This window comes from Anguilla rostrata, chromosome 2, assembly GCF_018555375.3.
Source record: "Anguilla rostrata isolate EN2019 chromosome 2, ASM1855537v3, whole genome shotgun sequence".
NCBI lineage: Eukaryota > Metazoa > Chordata > Actinopteri > Anguilliformes > Anguillidae > Anguilla > Anguilla rostrata.
The window spans coordinates 1,551,834-1,569,697 of record NC_057934.1 but is presented as its reverse complement, the minus strand read 5'-3'; the positions used below and the strand labels follow the sequence as shown (position 1 = coordinate 1,569,697).

The 17,864-nt window shown below is 44.3% G+C and overlaps 2 protein-coding genes across 5 annotated transcripts in view; both read left to right on the top strand.

The window, feature by feature from the left end:
• Positions 1 to 2,260, top strand: part of LOC135243231 (vinculin) — a 38,921-nt gene extending 36,661 nt beyond the window's left edge. For both annotated transcript variants that reach the window (XM_064314919.1, XM_064314909.1), the window contains one exon: positions 311 to 2,260. In XM_064314919.1, coding sequence (XP_064170989.1) covers positions 311 to 457 — 147 coding nt within the window. In that variant the 3' untranslated portion in view covers positions 458 to 2,260. The remainder of the gene's footprint in view (positions 1 to 310) is intronic.
• Positions 2,261 to 2,994: 734 nt separating this feature from the next.
• Positions 2,995 to 17,864, top strand: part of LOC135243244 (adenosine kinase-like) — a 116,009-nt gene continuing 101,139 nt past the window's right edge. The window contains exons 1-3 of one of the 3 annotated variants that reach the window (XM_064314927.1): positions 2,995 to 3,363; positions 5,889 to 5,963; positions 6,050 to 6,103. In XM_064314927.1, coding sequence (XP_064170997.1) covers positions 3,308 to 3,363; positions 5,889 to 5,963; positions 6,050 to 6,103 — 185 coding nt within the window. In that variant the 5' untranslated portion in view covers positions 2,995 to 3,307. Of the gene's footprint in view, positions 3,364 to 3,831; positions 3,970 to 4,447; positions 4,607 to 5,888; positions 5,964 to 6,049; positions 6,104 to 17,864 lie in introns of those variants that run through there. The other 2 variants (XM_064314945.1, XM_064314936.1) reach the window with 2 other exon arrangements.

The following is a 17,864-nucleotide window of genomic DNA, read 5'->3' as shown; positions in this document are numbered from 1 at the left end:
AGCCCTCAGCGTTAGGCCCACTCGTCTTCCTTTCCGTGATGCAGGCCGTTTGAGCAAAAGTGCCCCAGTGTTACTCCTCTGAGCAAAGTGCCCCAGTGTTACTCCTCTGAGCAAAAGTGCCCCAGTGTTACTCCTCTGAGCAAAAGTGCCCCACTGTTACTCCTCTGAGCAAAAGTGCCCCACTGTTACTCCTCTGAGCAAAAGTGCCCCTGTTACTCTCGCAATCCCACTGTCGAGGTGTCTGAATCTGGCCCACATGTCGGGCGATTGGGTCAAAAGCCTTTTCCCCCTTGCCCCCCCCCCCCACAAGGCCACGGAGATGCTGGTGCACAATGCCCAGAACCTGATGCAGTCGGTGAAGGAAACGGTGAGGGAGGCGGAGGCAGCTTCCATCAAGATCCGGACCGACGCCGGGTTCACCCTCCACTGGATCAGGAAGACCCCCTGGTACCAGTAGGCGGAGCCACCTGCTGCCAGTGGGCGGAGCCACCGGTCCCTCAGGAGAGAACATCCCCCCCCCCCACCCCCCACTCCCAAAAATCACTGCAAGCTGTCCACTCTTCTTTCCCTCGGACTCTGTTTGTATAAAAGAAACAGGAAATGGAAATTTAAATAATTGCCTATTCGTTAATCCCCTCGGGGATTTTTTGTTTATTTTTGGTTTGTGCAGAGCTACCCTCTGCCTTAACCATTCAGGAATGTACACTAGGAGACAATCCAATCAAGCAAGACATTAACTAGTAATAGATTTTTTCTGGGAAGTTACTTTTTAGATAATGTAAAGATAAAAATTGAACATTATTTTTCATATGTTGGGTTTTGAGAGTTATGCAAAATCCCAGGTATATATTTTCTGAGTGGAGTTTCTATTTTGGTATCACGGTTGAGGTTTTTTTTTTTTACTACAATTGTCTGTTTCACTGCAGGAATATAAAAGTTCATATCAGAGAACTATTATACTTCAGCCTCAATTTCAGGATTTTCTTTGTGGCAAAATTTTTATACCTTTTTAACAGCTTTCTAGATTTAATTTCCATAATCAGACCTTTCACCTTTGCCTGTGCAAGCAGATAAACACACAGGGAAATTATATTAGTGAATATACAGCTATACACGCAATATCATTAGTCATAATCTGGCTATTCACACTAAGCTATAATTTTGATATTTATTTACAAAGGTGAAATTGGGTTTGCTTTTTCAATTGTGTATAACACAAGTGAAGTATTTTCCTTCATGTTGTGTATATTCTGCCATAATGCATTTTGCTTTCATGTCACAAATGATACCAAAGATCTAGTTTCTTCAGAATATTTTTTTTCCTACTTTAGCAATAGCAGAGAACACTAAGGGCTAGATCACTGAGCACTGTATTATCTGACTGTATAATTGATTTTTTTTTTCCTTCTGCCCAATGGATGAATTTTTTTGAATCATCTGAAAGACCAGAACGTGACTTCAAGTTAAATGTTTAAAATTGAGAAGTGTCTGTATGTTGCCATTATTATTTTTGTTTTGTTTTTGTAGAAACATGTTTGAAAAAAAAAAAAGTTAATGTAAGAATTTTATTAACTAGCCCTATGAAAGTGAGATATATTTATGTTGCAATGCAGTTTCCTGCTTCAAGAGGTGAGTGCTAACCATACAAGGCCTTCCCTGCTAGTCATTGAAACGCACCTGTCTTTGTTTTACTAAATTCAAGCTTCAGTATTATTGAGCTATATTCTACCACATAACATTGTTGCATTTATTTTCAAGGAAAGGAAGAACAGTAAGCGTGCTCTGTACGCCAGGAGAGACTACGATTTCAGTGCGTGATGCATGTTCCTGGTGGATTGTGTGGTTGAATCTTACACGCAGGTTTACGATCAAATGTGATTGTACGCATGTTTTGTGAATGGAGGCCCAATGTGTGGAGATGGAAGTGCTTCCACATGTAAAACTTTAACAGTGCAAGTCAGTTTGCAGTTTGAATGTAACTGTACATTTATAGACTTCATTTCCAGCACCCTGTTGCTCCCATCTGAATGATGTGCCTTCAATTGAACATTTCTGTCTCCATGTGTAATAGGTTGAAATTATTAAAACTTATTTGCATTCGACAAGGTTATTAAAAATGCAATGATGTGGTATATTCTAGTCCAGGGAAATTCTTCATGCAAATTAATAAGATCGTCATTCTGTATCCATCATTCAAAACTCAGTTTACAAGGTTTCATCGGATAGACACTTTTGTAATAAAGCATTTTGTAACATTCTAGATTTGCATTTTTCTTGTTTTTAATGCTGATGATTTTTTAAAGATGTTTTTCCCCCCCCTCACAAATGCATACATCTGATAAATAAATAATATATATTTTTTAACTTGTATAAATGCAACTGTTCTAACAGTGGAACAGTTGAAGTAAATTCAGATAATATTTTCATATTTCAATATGTAATGAGTTGAAAAACCTTGCAGAGATAGACCTAACTATTCAAAACAAAAGTTTACCAACAATTTTCACTATACATATACAGGACGAATGCACATTCTTATTTTTCATAAACATAAATGATTGAAACTACAATTTCAATTCTTCTTAAAAAACCAAACACAAATGTATGGTTTTTTTTTAAACTACATTTGTGGATAAACTTTTTTGCCAAAATAAATTATAAAGCATAAACTGTAATTAGCTATTTCAAGAGGTAAACTATAAGCGATTGGAATGCACAACACGTTGACAACGCCAATTTCACGCATTTTCGGCCCGTTTGCCTTCTTTACTAGGAAAGGACGCAAGGAAAGGAAGCAAGGAGGTAAGACAATAAGCGGTTAGAACCATAGAGCGGAACGCTCCACTTGCTATTAGTAATAATAATATATAGCCAGGAGATAGCAACAGTCCATTTACATTTTTTTTTACTCAGGCACTCTCAGAAGACAGCAAACTCTTGGCAACATTTCTTTCCTTCCGATTTCCCCCCTTTAACCTTAGAATATATAATATCCTTTAACGCCTCATTATTCACCGAAGCAGGGAAATGTTTTCGTGCATAAAGAAGAAAACAACGAGAATAAAAGATTTGTAAGCGTTGTCATCAGGTTTTAAGTAAGCTTTTAAGATTTTTCAATCGGTAACAGGCTGAGGACTCCTTTGTAGCAACACTACCCACAATCCATAGCGCGGCCATTCGGAATGAATGGAAGATATGCTAATTGTGGCTACCATTCATTTCTACGAGCGCTACGGCTAATTCTAGTTTCTGAGAAGTGTCTGCAAAAGTCTTTATTGTCTCTGATTCAACGCAGTTTACGACGACGATGTCTGCAGAGGAACCAACATTTAAAAAGCAGAAACTAGCGGAGCATACTATCAGGTGATAGGCACTTGCTGATAACACATGATGAGTTAGCTTGTTAGCATTAACTGCTAATCATGCCGCTCCTTATAGGTCACATGCACTGTACCCTGTAATTAACTGAATTAAGACTCGTTGTTTTGCCAGCTGAATTAACATAGCTATTCAGCGATAGATGGCCATAGTAGTAATACTAGTTTTGTGGGTAAGGCTGCTGGCTAACTTATTTATTATGAGCTTGAAAGCACACCCAGCGTGGGCAGTTCAGATGTTTCTGCTGCCCAGCAACGTTACCTTAATAAATTGTTCGTTTGAGAAGAACGTGCACATACTTAGGCTGATGATCATCACAGGCGGATGGAAATTTGGCGACACGGACAATTCAATTAATATTTGGTTGAGAACTGCTGGCAAGCGTTTACAGTGACAGCTTAACCGTGACAATCGCAGCAGACAGAAGTCACGCCACGTGTCCTGTGGTGTTAGTCTCCGGCTGTCATCCACGTTCCAAGCTTCAGGGCGCTGCGGTGCAGTGTTCCACTCCTGTGCCACCCATGCTCGGGATAACATCGGTTTAAGCACATGTTTTTTGCACCCCGAATCCCTCTGCCAAGGTTTTAAGTGGTTCGTGCAGATGTTGGCTTGTTGGATTATTGAACTGCAAACGTTCTTTGCAAATGACCAAATATTACGTTTGTCTATAGGGTAAACATGGTCAACATGGTCAGTTGCTGTTTACTGAATACTAAGTAACATCTCCGGAACCACGTTGAATTGCTCGCTTTCGAACAACACCGTATTTACATTTGTGTTGTTCCAACACATTAACCAAGTTCGTTTTATGCTTCTGTTGCATTTGAACGAAAAATGGGGCGAACTGTGGGAAAACAGGACAGGAAGATAACGGTTAAGTGACTTCCCAACTACTACAATCTACACGTACGGCTTTGTTAATTTGGGCGGCGACGACACGTCAATTGTATTTGTTTTTTTTTCTAACGCAAACAAATACTTGTTGTTTCATTACAGGGGAAAATATTTAAATTCAGGGCCCACAATAAATGGCAATGTTACAGCCAACCACGGGAGTAGCAAAATAACTTGCTCCTCCTACCGCCATCCGATCAGTTCTGAAATCGAGGGAGAGGGTTCCGGCATGCAGCAGTTGGGAACTGGTGTGGATTGCTCTCGGGGAGTAAGGTCTTCCTTGTCAACAGACTAGCCTAGCGTAGCGCTCATCAGAAAGCATGCCGGCTGCAAGGTAAGGTGAACGTTCGCGGTGGGCAGAATGAATGACCGTAGCATAGCTATGTTAATCGCGCTTTTTGACGCAGTTCTTCTATTATCAAACGATTGTGTAGTATAAACATACAGTTTCAAAACCCAAGATGCCATCACCTTTCCGGTTTGGGTCCACGTTCTTTGGATATGTTGCGTCTCCGTGCTTTTTCCTGTAAATCTCACGCCTGTAGCATTGGCAGTTTTAATGAGCAACAAACACAGGGAAGTCCTGCGAGCATACGAACACGATTCTTGTTTTTTTTTTTCACCCACCAACCTTTTAAAAACCGCATCGGTGCTCCGAATTGGGTGATAACGTGGCTTGTCCTTTTAATTATCTAAACCCGTATAGCGTTCAACCCGTATCGTGTTCAATCAGTTCATCTGCCCGTCGCGTGTGGAGTCAGGAATCTGCACTGAAAAGCAGTTTTCGAGCGTGGATAACTTGAATGCATGCGTACCCCGACATGTGGGCGATCCACCTGTTTGTTGAGGGCGAGCCAAACATAGCTTTCCCCACCACACACAATATGGCACGGTGCGCCTCTGCCCTGAAGTGATTCTCCGTCCTCCATGTGACTGGAAGTGGAATCTACTAGCCTATATGATGGCTTATATACAGAAACAAAATATTTCAAGTTGGTGAAGAACAATTTTAGGTTGATGCCACAACCCTAACAGTCATTCGGAGAGCAAGTGATGTAATTTATCGATCCCATCTTATATAATGCTTGGATTTTACACTCGGCTTGATATGGATGGATTTCCGTGCTTATCCGGACCATTTCTGACATTTAGTGTGCAGGTCATTGATATTTACCAGAGAAGGTTTATTAAATAATGTAAAATATGCCACAGTATGTCATTGCTATAGTGACTAGTAGGTCACCTGGCTGTGGAACTGGGTTGGATTATCTTCATGCTGTTACATTGCCTGGCTGGATCCCTATCCAAGTATTTTTATTTGCAAAAGAAAGTCCTGTGCAAGTGTTTTTGACACTTCAAAGGTAGTTTCTAATGTAGTGTCACAAAATGTAGCCTTAATTGTCTTAATTGTCAATTTTCCTTGGGTCTTGGAGGGTTTTTTATACTCAAGATGTACTGGTCTATAGTCTAATGCTGGGTAATTTACCTCTGTGTGATAATCCGGCCTGTATTCGTTTATATTTGTTTTGTGGATTTCTGATGTGTTTGATTTGCTTGCTTCTAGCGAATCGTTTGAAACCTTTGAGGATCACTTGACATTTTTTCCCCCCCCCCAGACAAAATGTGCTGTTTGGGATGGGAAATCCTCTGCTTGACATTTCTGCTGTAGTGGACAAGGACTTCCTTGACAAGTAAGTTGGATGCTTTATTGTGGTAATTAATGGAATCAGTTTCTTCAGAGCTGTACTAATTGATAAATGTTCTGCCGTTCAAACAGGTATGGACTGAAACCGAATGACCAGATATTGGCGGAAGACAAGCACAAGGCCCTGTGAGTTCCCTGCTGCTCGCAAAAACAAAAAAAAAACGTGTCCTTTTTAACAAGTTAATTTTTTCAGTCTTCAAAATTGCAACACGTGAATGATGAATGACATTATCTTATTTTCAAAGCGACCTTCTTTGTTGTGCACGTGAACAAAAATAGAAAATAAAGCAACAGAAATAACCAAACCACCTAATGCATGCCCTTCACTACTGAAGGCACGGCCTTCAACTGCTTACCAGTAAGTCTTTGTATATAAGCAGCCCACACTTACCCAGCTGGCATAGATAGTATACAGTACATGCCTCATGTTACAGGGTGTGTGTGTGTGTGTATGCGCGCGTGTGCACGTGTGTGTGTGCGCGTGTCTGCGTGCGTGCGTGTGTGTGTGCGCGTGTCTGCGTGCGTGCGTGTCTGTGTGTGTGTCTGTCCGTGTGTCTGTATGAGTATGTGTGTGTGCGCGTGTGCATGTGTGTGTGCGCGCTGTGTGTTGTGTGCGTGTGTGTTAGTGTGTGTGTGTGCCAGCTGTTGGAATCCAGTCCTGCAGCCCTACAGTGTCTGCTGTTCTTTAAGGGTTTCAGCACCAGTGGTTCATTTTAAGTCCTCGGTTGGCTAAAGAGTCCTGCTCACACCTTGCTCTGCAAGCCTTACATGGCAGCTGGCTGAAGGGGAACCAGAAATCCCTGCAGGTACCCCGTCCCTCCAGGACTGGAGTTTGACACCCCTGCTCTAAGCTCACACCCACATTTATCCTGTGTGCTACTGTACGCTGATGTCACCCACAGAGCAGTGCTTTCTAATGATAGGACCTTGCATAGGGCGGCAGTGTGGTATAATGGTCTCAGGTTCAATTCCCGGGTATACTACCGTTGTATCCTTGAGCAAGGTACATAACCCGCATTGCTTCAGTATATACCCAGCTGTATAAATGGATGCATGTAAATGCTACGCATTTGTTGTTTAAGTCGCTCTGGATGCATGTAATGTAATGCGTTCAGTCAGGTCAAATTTAAACCAGCTTTGTGTGCACCGACCTTGTGATTAGAAATAATGTATTTCACCAAGCATGTTCTGGAGTCTCCTCATAATTTAAAAGGGTTTGTACATGCTTGACATTGAATATTTTTTAAATATGTTTCTTTAACTGTTGATGATAGTGCTCAATTTTGGAGTGGAATATAAAAGGCAAGCTCGGCTACAGGTGGATGCACTCTCCGCAAGCAGTGTTTGCTACCAAGCCTTAACATTTTAGCTATTTAAACACCAAACACTGTTAGTTCTTTTGATAATGTATGAAAAATATGAATGCAGTTGGGGATATATCTCCAAATTTGATTGCTGTGGTTTTTGTCCCAGGGGTCATGAAAGTGTTCCTGTGTGTTCCTGTGGGTTCCTGTGTGTACTGAGGGTGAAACTGTTTTGTTTGCATCTCCGGAACTTAATTCCTTGTTGCTAAGCATTGTTTCTAGGAAGCGATGGTTGCGGTTGGAAAAATAACTCCGTACGTATTCACACAGAAGCTCTGCTCTGTTCTTTGTTCTGTCCCATTGGCTAGCCAGCCGCTGATGCTAGATGGTGTGTAAACTGGGTTTAAAGCTGAAAGAGACTATGAGAGAAATGTGTGTGAGAGTGAGCTGTTCTAAAAATCTTCTCTCCCTGAATGGAGGGCGGGCCCTAAAGAGGATCTATGTCACTTGCCCTGGGGGAGGGCAGTTGTCAGGGCAGTTCATCTTTGTCAGGGCTGGCTTGCTGTTCTATTTTGCTCCTAGACTGGCATTTCTGTAGAATTGAACTTACACCCATTTTATGACTTTCAGGGAATTTAAAAAAAACATTTTATGTTGTTCATATAAGGAATTCTGTATATTTATTTGACTTTAACATATTTAAACTACACTAGATTTAAATTTAGATGTACACTGTTTTGAGTAAATATTTATAGCCTGCGAATGAAATTAATTGTCTGCTTTGCGAGGAAATGTAGAATCGGGTGTTTATTTTATGTATAAATAATTTTACTGAGTTGGCTGTCGTGAAGTTTGCAAAACTTTGATGCAATTGCTCCAGTGTTTCCGTTTTTACTTCCATGGAAACTAGCGTGAGTTCATAGAAAATTACAGTTCTAGCATGTACTTGCATTTTAAGTTGGGACTGGAGATTGGAGAAGTTGTTTGAGGGTCACAAGACGAGAACTTCTGTTTCCTGTGTCTGTTTCCTAAGCATGATTTTTTGTTTATTATTTATTTATTTATTTTTATGTAGACTTTTGGCAACACTAGTACACTTTCCTCAGTAGTAGATTTGAGGGTTGATCTGTTGCTGTGTTCCCAGGGAAGACCTGGTGTGATCTCCTAGGCATTTACTAATCTTACTGTTATTCATTGTATGGAGTTTTACACTTAGAGCACTGCAGTTATGCTCGTGAACATTTAAATTATATTTTATCGTGATAGTTTCAGGGAGGTGAAATACCCTGAGGATGGTTGTGCTGGATGAAGAGACGTCTGTGGCACAGGATGCCAGTGATCACCATCAGTACTGAGTCTCCAGCCATCACAAAGGGACACGTATCTTTCAGTGATCATTCCAAGCGTAGAGCTGCATCTGAGCAGGATCAGTCAGCATCACGGAAAAACACCATATTAGTGATGCAAATGGTGTGTATGGGCTACTTTTTTCCTGATTTTAATAGATGATGTCGCCACCCATCCAGTGTAGTGATTAAACCATTAAAAAAAGGTTGAAGGGAGTAGGCTAGTTCCAGTGAAGTGCTCTCTCACGTTTTATTCCCTGTTTTATTGTGGTTTGCCACGCCTGCCTGGGTCGGTGGCTTAGGATATAAGAAATGAAAACCCAGGCCTGCCCAGGCCTGCTCAGTAATACCGTGATGCATTTCCAACTAGACTTGCACTGGAAGCGCAAACAGCCTTTCTGGGAGGACCTGTGGTGCCAAGTAGTGCTTCAGTCTGCAGGATCCCATCGGCAGACATTTTCTGCTCGGCCGGCCCAGGATCTGGAAACACTGCACGGGAAGGAACCGGTTTGTGGTTAAAGGCCTCTAGGCTACCCACAGGTACATTTTGTAGCAGAAAGTCAACAGTGAACTGCATTATGATGACCTACCATCTATGAATGATGAATTATAAACGATATCAGAAATGAAGCTAGGTTTTGAAACTTTAAAAAAAATAAATGAAGTGAACTGGTGGTTGAGCCATGAGCTTTTGTTCACGGCCATCCTACATCCTGAGACTAGAAATGGTGCTGGCAGTGCAAATGCTGCCGAGCCAACTGGCTCCTCTTGTTCTCTGCAGTTTGTTTTTGTAATGTGTACCGTACATGTCATATTGGCATAACCAAATATGCGATAGTGTTTGGACAGAGCGTCCTAACTAAAAATAGGCACACTTGGATATTTGTTGTACTAGCTGCCTGGCACATTGCCTACTGTTATACTTTATATGAGCTTTTATTACTCTTAGCAGTCATCGTTCTTGTTGTGAAAATGTCCACTGAAAACCGATACGAATTTTTTAAAAACGGGCGAGCGTTCAAAGGTCCTGACGTCATTGTAGGCAGCCTTTCCATGCGGCCTAGTCACACGGTTCCTGCGCGATTTCGCGCTTCACTCGGAATCAGAATGTGCGTTGGGGGCCTTTTTTTTTTTTTTTTTTGCTTAACCAAGCAAGCTGTGACCTGCAGGCATTTTATCTTTTTTGTTCTTACAACAACAATGACTGAAGCCGCCGTACTTGCACGTTCCGCTGCATTGAACGTGTTTGGGGATTTTCAGTTTCCGTCGTTGGTATGAGATAATCCTCCTTTAGCCCGCGTATCGTTGCCGGCTCATCCCCCCAGTGCGAAAAGCTGACGGTTGGCGGCAAAAGATTAATCACAGTAATCCGTGCAGCGCGTGATCTATCGTCTCATTCGCCACCCCAGGTAACACGGTAAACCGTGTTCTGCTTTTTGTTCCACCTGCGCTCTTAATTGCTGTGATTTGATCACGTTGACAACTGAATATTAATTAATACTTTGATCTTTCTGTGATGAGCTATAATTTCATTTTGAATTAAAATATGCCGGTGATAGTACTCTATTGTATATTTGTACTGATATAAAGATGATGTCAATATGAGTCGAAAATAATTATTGTTTATCAAGCATGTTTTCGTCAATATTGATGCTGTCGACACAATTGGTGCAGCTGTGTCAGGAAAGCTTAATTATTCTGCTGCTCGTGCTAGGGCCCATTAGAACACCTAATTAACCTTCTGTTAGTGAAGTTAATACCCTTATTAATAATCAGTAAGGGAATGAAATGAATAGAAATCCGCAAACGTACAAAAAGCAGCTTTACTTGGATTATTCTGCGTGGCCTGGGGTGCGTAACTGCGCTCCTGTAGGGTCTGTGCACGTGCTGATTTTTATAGCAACCATTCCGACCTTTCTGTTCCTCTGTATACGCCAATTATTGTTCCTTTTTTTGGGGACCACAGGAAAGCATTCTCACCGTGGCTACATGTGCTGTTCCTCATAGCTTCATTAGAAATGTTGGATCAAATTAATGATTGACGTGATTTGATAATGATTGACTTGATTCAAGAATTAAAAGGATAGTTCACTTTCTGGGTTTTTGGGGTTTTTTTTCTTTTTGGTAGTGTAACACTTAAGTTTCCAGAAGATCTGGAGGCAAACTGCTTTGGTGTTTGCTTGGAAGTGTTTTTTTTTTTTTTTGCTTTAGACCAAAACCCCAAATGGCCCCACATCAGCTTTGTAATGCTGGCTCGTCATCGGAAACCTCTGTTCTATTCATGTCATCGCACAAAAATAACATTTGAACTATTCCAGAAAATACTGCAATAATGAAATGAGTCCCTGGGAGCTGAATCGCCATGGTTGCGTGTGTGCAATCAGAGGGATATGTTTGGAGCTGACATAAATGTTCAGTTTTATTAAACCCCTCTGGCCTTTTGCACGTAAGCCAAGGTTCTAAGATGTTGGCAGCATGCTAATAAGGCTTTTTAATCAATATGTGGCGCGTTCTGAGGTTCTTGCCCTGTGCTTTTAGTCAGTGCTTGCTGGAGTTTACGTGAAATGAGGTGGGAAACTTGCCCTGTTCACCACATCATAGCGAGCGTTGATTAGCTTATGGCTGGCTGCTGTTATACATTGTGTGAACTCTTCCTGCATGAGTCCGCTTGCAGCACAAACACAGTGGTCCCAGGTTTATATGTGCCACGTAGGTGGTCACTGAACTGATGTGTGTCTTGTGAAACTGACTCCATGAGCACTTGTACAGCTGCGTAGCATAACGGATAGAGAATCCGCCTTGTGAACACAAGGTTAAAGCCAAGGTGTACCTGCCGTTGTGCCCTTCAGCAAGGTGCTCAAACAGAGCTGCTCACCTGAATTGCAGTCTCTGCGTCGTAAGCCTGAACTCTACACAATGCCAACAGCTCTCTAAGCACGGTGTTCGTACGCAGTCCTGCACCAGTTTATAGCATGTGTCGCAGCAGCTGGTAGATGTTTGGGTGTTTGCAGCTGTCCTGTAGATCTTCGTGTTGCGCATCTCGGTCTTGTAGAGCTTGGCTGTGTGTGCAGTCTCGTCCTGGAGATGCTTGCGGGCGCAGTCTTCGCTGTGTAAGATGCTTTGGCGTGTGGTGCTGCAGTCTTCGGTCCCGTAGCGTGCCACCGTTATTTTTACGGGGGCGTTTGATGTAAACACTGCGCCGATAGTGGCACGCCCGAGACAGGAACCCGCAGCGTTGAGTGACAGGTCACACGTGCGCACTCCTTGCTCCTCCGCGCTCAGGAGCCCGCGCGTAACCCGAGATGACCGGCGTTTCCCCCTCTTTCCAAATACAGCAGCTGCAGTGAATTAGGCTGTCAGCTGCTCATGGGGTCTGCCCTTTTCTCAACAGACCCCACCGGGGGGCAGTAGTAATGGGGGCAGTAGTCATGGGGCAGTAGTGATTGGGGTAGCTCTGGTTAGTTTGTGTCCAGCCATTGTGGAGCTGGGAGGTTTGTCTCTGCCTGTCCTCTCTTCACCTTACAGAGCTATGCAGCTGTGCTGGCTTTCCAAGTGCCGCTGCATACTCTAGACTCTCACTGCACCCAGTCGAGTTACTGTGTGTCTGTGTGGTTTCCTGCTATTTCCTGCGACTGTTTCGACTGCTTATCTGTTGAAATGCAAGGAGGAGTAGATGTGAACAAACATTCTGGGTATTGCAGATCATGTCTATATACCTTTACCTCATTGTTACAGTCTGCGGCCAACCCCGGTTGACACTGGGCACGGTTTTCAAAGCAGAGAAGCCCAGTGGTGCCCACACATGCAGAAAAAGGTGCCCCAGGGGCATCTGCCAGCCCTTGCCCTCTTTACCACACAGCCACTGGCACCTTCATGCCTGGCCCCTGGTTTCAAAAGCAGGAGTGTTTTTTTTGTTTTGTTTGTTTTTTACAAAATTCTAAGTCAGTGTTCTAGAACTCCATTGTGTTCAGTCACCAGTAGCTATTGTGAACATTCATCAGCATTAGAATGTTCAGCTAAGAACATTCTGATCTCACATTTGTGATCTCATACCTTAGAAGGGTTGGTTGTAAATTTCATGGCTGACTGGGTGCGCTGTGAGTTTGATAGGCATTGCTAAGTGGAAGCAGGTATGCTGGCCTTTCCCATTTTGAAGTACTGCAGCCGGTTACCCAAAACTGCTGTAAGCGGCCTGTTGTCTGTGTTGCCTTTTGCGTTTTGAAGTGTGGTATTGTTTTTATTTAGCATGATTGGGCCTTTTGCCCCCTGATTGTTTTTGGGGGATTGAGCCATTATGCTGGGCACTAGTAGTACAGAGAGTGCTGACAGGGGTGTAGTCCTCTCTATCCTTTCACATTGCTCTGGCACTACTGCTATGCTCTGTCTTACTGAATGTGATAAGGCCGCTAAATTTAGCTCGCAAATCTGTATCGGCTCTGAAATTGTTTTGCTTGGCAGAACGTTTATGGAGGTGGTGTTTGCTGGCAGAAATATAGCTGCCTTGATCCAAAGTAGCCATTTGGGGAAAAGGAGACCTGCACATTCATGAAGTTGTTTTTTTTTTTTTTGCTCATTACGTGTTCTAAATATTTAATATGTTAATGTGCTATTGGTTTTATATTCAGTAATAGGAAATACTGCCACCCTGTGGCAATTTATGTAATGTTGTGTATGTGGCGTAAAATGTTGAAAATATTTAAAACGTCACCTCTGGGGCCCCCTGGCGAGTTTATTTTTGCTCGTTTAGTGCATCACAGTTCACATTCCCAGGACAATTTCAAAATGACTGTTAGTAACACAGAAACTGCAAAATGAATGCATTTCAATGAGTGGCTGTTATGTCAGCACTTGAAGTAAGCGCCAACATGCAGTAACTTCAATTTTCCTGCAGGTGGCAGCAAACGCTTATAAAAGAACCTCCTCTTGGTTATTTCTTCTACTATGCCGTCAGTGGACAAATGATTTCAGTGATTTTGCTTCTTGTCCACACAATGTTTATGCGCCAAATACATTTTACGTTTTCCATTGAACTCCGTGACTGTTTGGGATTTGAATATGGAAATCCAGGAAGGGCATCAGGTCACCTGACCTGGCTTGTGTTTTTTTTTTCTCCTTTGGTTTGCATTGATGTGGCGCAATGTAAACACTAAGCCTGGCAGAGTCTCATCAGCTGGGCGCTCTTCACCTGCAGATAACCACAACACACAAGATTCCCTTTCTCTGCCAGACCGTGTTTAACACGTCCTCAGTTTTTTTTTGGCTTTTTAAAATTAATTAATAAAATTTTTTTTTTTTTTAGATCTGCCACGTTTAGCTGCCTGGTGGACCGGGCCCTGAGCGCATGCGTGGGGTCAAACGGTGTCTCCCTGGGCGACCCCAGGCCGCCGGCTTCCTCTGCGTTGGGCTCAGGAGCTGCTGAGAGGCGGGTTCGTCTCTGCGAACGTTATCAGTCCGGCTCACAGCTGTGTGTACGCTAGCGCTAAGGCTAGCGCTGAGCGCAGATGAGTGGAATCTCCCTGCTCATGTGCGCGGTGTGAGCGCGCTCCTCATCACGCAGCGTAGCCCTGTGTGAATAATGCACCGCTGGGCTAGCGCCGCGGCCGAGTTAGCATTCAGAGCGAGAGCATCACACACACACACACACACACACACACACACACACACACACACACACACACACACACACGCACACACACACACACGCACACACACGCACACACACACACACACACACACACACACACACACACACACACACACACACACACACACACGCGCGCACACGTACACACACACACACACACGCACACACACACACACGCACGCACACACACACACACACACACACACACACGCACACGCACTCGCCTCCGCCTTGTGTATCAGGACAGTGCATGTGTTCCCACTCCAGGCCAGACTGAACCCATCAGAGCCCACATCACGGTGTCTGTGATATGGGCTCCAGCCAGCAGAAGTGTCTTTCTGAAGAGCCGCTGCTGAAGCCTGGGCTCTCTCCTGCACGCGTGTGACTTCAGAATGACTAACTGAGCGTGCTCAGTGGCCTGGTCTGCGATCTGAGGGGAGGAGCCTAACTGAGCGCGCTCAGTGGCCTGGGCTGGGATCTGAGGGGAGGAGCCACAACTCAGTGCCCGGTTGTCCAGCAGTCACCTGTGTGCGCGTGAGCGTGTCCTCGTGTACCCGCACCCAAACGCCCCAAAACCCCACTGCCCCTCTGCCCTTCTGCCCCTCTGCCCCTCTGTCCTTCTGCCCTTCTCAGTCTTTCTCTCCCTCCCATTCTCCATTGTGTTACTGACACAGCCCTGGGCATTTATTATGTATCGGCTGTAAGAAATAAAATATAAAATACGGCTTTGGCTATTTTTCATTCTGAAAGCTACACTGGCCCTGATCACTGTGCTGTGGTCCAATGTGGACTGAAGCCAGTGTGACCCAGCGGTTCTCTCACTGTGTATATTGGCTGTTCAGTCCCGTGAGCTTTTGCCTCTTGGATGTGTTGGCGTACCACATATTTTTAAAATAATTTTTCTGCAGTAAAGAAGTGCTCTCTTGATCTTGACGATGGATTTGCATATTTCTGCTCAGGCAGGAGGTGGCTGATGCAATCCCAATTGTGCCCATCCAGGTTCTGCATTAAAACTCCTGTTCTGGAGTCTGTGGACAGCAGGGGGCACCAGAAACGAATATCTGATTTGGGTTTTTCAACAGCCGTAGCACAAAAAAAAAAATTTTTTTGTTTGTTTTGTTGGTTGTTGTTATGCTGTTTGGTTTTTCGGTGTATATTATGTCAGAGAGAAGACTAGAGAAAGTCTTTCGGCTGTTCTGGTGCTCTGTGCTCGGCTTGTGTTTCTGAAGTTAATTGGATGGGAAGTGGGACAGATGAAGGTCAATGCGATAGTAACAGTCACTGGTCATCGAAGTTCCTGACTTTTAAAATGTCCCCGCCCCTGAGCATTTGTATTATTATTATTCTTTTTAAAAAATGATGCATGTTCTGTCCTTTTCCCATGTGGACAGCGTGCATGTTGAAATTGTGCTGATGGAGGTGTAGTCGAGGGTGGGGGGTGTGAGTTGGGGCTTGGGAGAGGCCCTTTGGGGAGCCCCCCCTCCCCACCTCCACCACTGCCCCCCCAGTACCTCAGACAAAACCCTGACATGCAGAAAGCCTGCCCTGTGCACGCGGAAGGTGGATATTTGGGCTGTCTGCTCTGTGGATGTTTTCTGCAGGGAGCTGAATAATTCACACTGAAGGTTATAAATCATCAGGTTCCTCTCCTGTGCTGGTGAGAGCAGAAGAGGGCCCCCTCTTTTAAAGTCTGCGTGAGGTGCGCTAGCCGTACCCCTTCTTCCTCCGGCTTTGGACCAGCATGCCTTGCAAAGCCAGTAAATTTCTCATATTTACATATGCCATAACATAAGCTTTGGTGCCCATAAGATATTTGGTCGTGAGGTGTGGCCTGTGGAAGACGAGCCTGTAATGTGTGTGCGGTTGAGCAGTTTTACAGAATGAGGGCACAGGCAGTGTTAAAGAGCTCTAGTAACAGGCAGAGAACGACTCGCAACACATCGCAGCTTGTAAAAATTGGGGTGTTAAAGAGATGTTTGCTGCGGTTTGGAGCACTGGAGCGACTGAGTCTGCAGAGAGAGAGGGAGAGACAGAGAGAGTGAGACCGAAAGAGAGAAACAGAGAGTGAGAGACAGACGGACAGAAAGAGAAAGAGACAGACAGAGGGAGAGAGAGAGACAGAAAGAAGGAGAGAAAAACTGAGAGTGAGGGAGACAGACAGATGGACAGAGAGAGGGAGACAGGCAGAGGGAAACAGAGAGTGAGGGAGACAGACACAGACAGACAGATGGACAGAGAGAGGGAGACAGACACAGACAGACAGATGGACAGAGAGAGGGAGACAGACACAGACAGACAGATGGACAGAGAGAGGGAGAGCTGTGGTGCGTGTGACCCGTACGGCGCTGCGCGGGTCAGCGGCTGCAGTCTGCACGCGTGCAGTACCGCCGCCGTGCGTTCGCTCTGGGGCTGGGGCCTGGGCTCGGCCGCCTGTCCTCACGCGCTCAGGCAGCTACAGCGCGGAGAGAGTTAGCCGACGCGCTGCTGAACGATTAGCATCAGCGTTCTGCTAAGTGAGGAAACGAGGGGCTGTTAAAATGTTTAATCGAATATGTAATGTCGATATCTGGCATGTATGGTGTCGCGCCATTGAAATATTGGTTAATAATCAAGTCTTAAGTAAGTCAATGCTTGAATCTTGACTAAATGGATAACTATGTTGGCAGTTTAAGGCTTCATTATGAACCATATGAAAATTATTTATAAACTGTGAAACGTTTGGAAAATGTGGATTAAGTGCATATAGTGTTCTGCTAAGTGAGACATCTCACAGCGGGGCTGCGTGGATGACATAATATCAGACAACGCGCGGCGTCTTGTGTGAAACTGTTTCTGGTGCTGCACGAAGGTATGTTAAAATATCGAATGGGCGGGCTGGCTCTTCGATGGAAACACATTCCTGACAGTGAACTGATGCATCTATAAAAGAATTATTGACTTTTTCTCGAAATGAGAAAAGATAACAGATTCAACCTTGAGCGGCACGGTGTGTGGAGAGAGTAATTAATGGTGCTGTCTCGTGTCCAGACGAGTTTCGCTGTGAAATGGGCTATCGATTTTAAACAGATAAACCGTGCTCTCCGTGTGAAGGATTTGCCAAACAATTTAATTAGGGAAATAACAGCACTTATTGTTTGCCTTTTTTTTTACCCCCGAAAATTTGTTATTGTCCATCAATCCCTCAGGCACACCCAGACTGTTGAGTGAGACTGACGGGATTGGCTAAGAGGCCGGATCTCTCTGATGAGGGATAGTTCCGGTTTGTTCAGGAGCCGCTCGCCAGACGATTCTGACGCTGGGATTGGTGGATCCCGTCAGCTCTCAGTCCAGCTCTTCTCAGTCTGGGCCTCGCACAGCCAGGATCCTGCTTCGTTTAGATCCAGCACAACCTCGTACCTCCACAAACCACCCCCAAGGATGCCCCCCCCCCCCCCACACACACACACACACACACACACACACACACCCCAGTGGAAGGCGCTGTTAGGAGGGGAAGCCAATTTGATTTGTGTTTTTTTCCTGATCCCTGATTAGGTGTCGCCTGTTTGATGGTGTTTTTCTCGCCCGTCGTTGTGATTTGTGAGCCGTTTAAC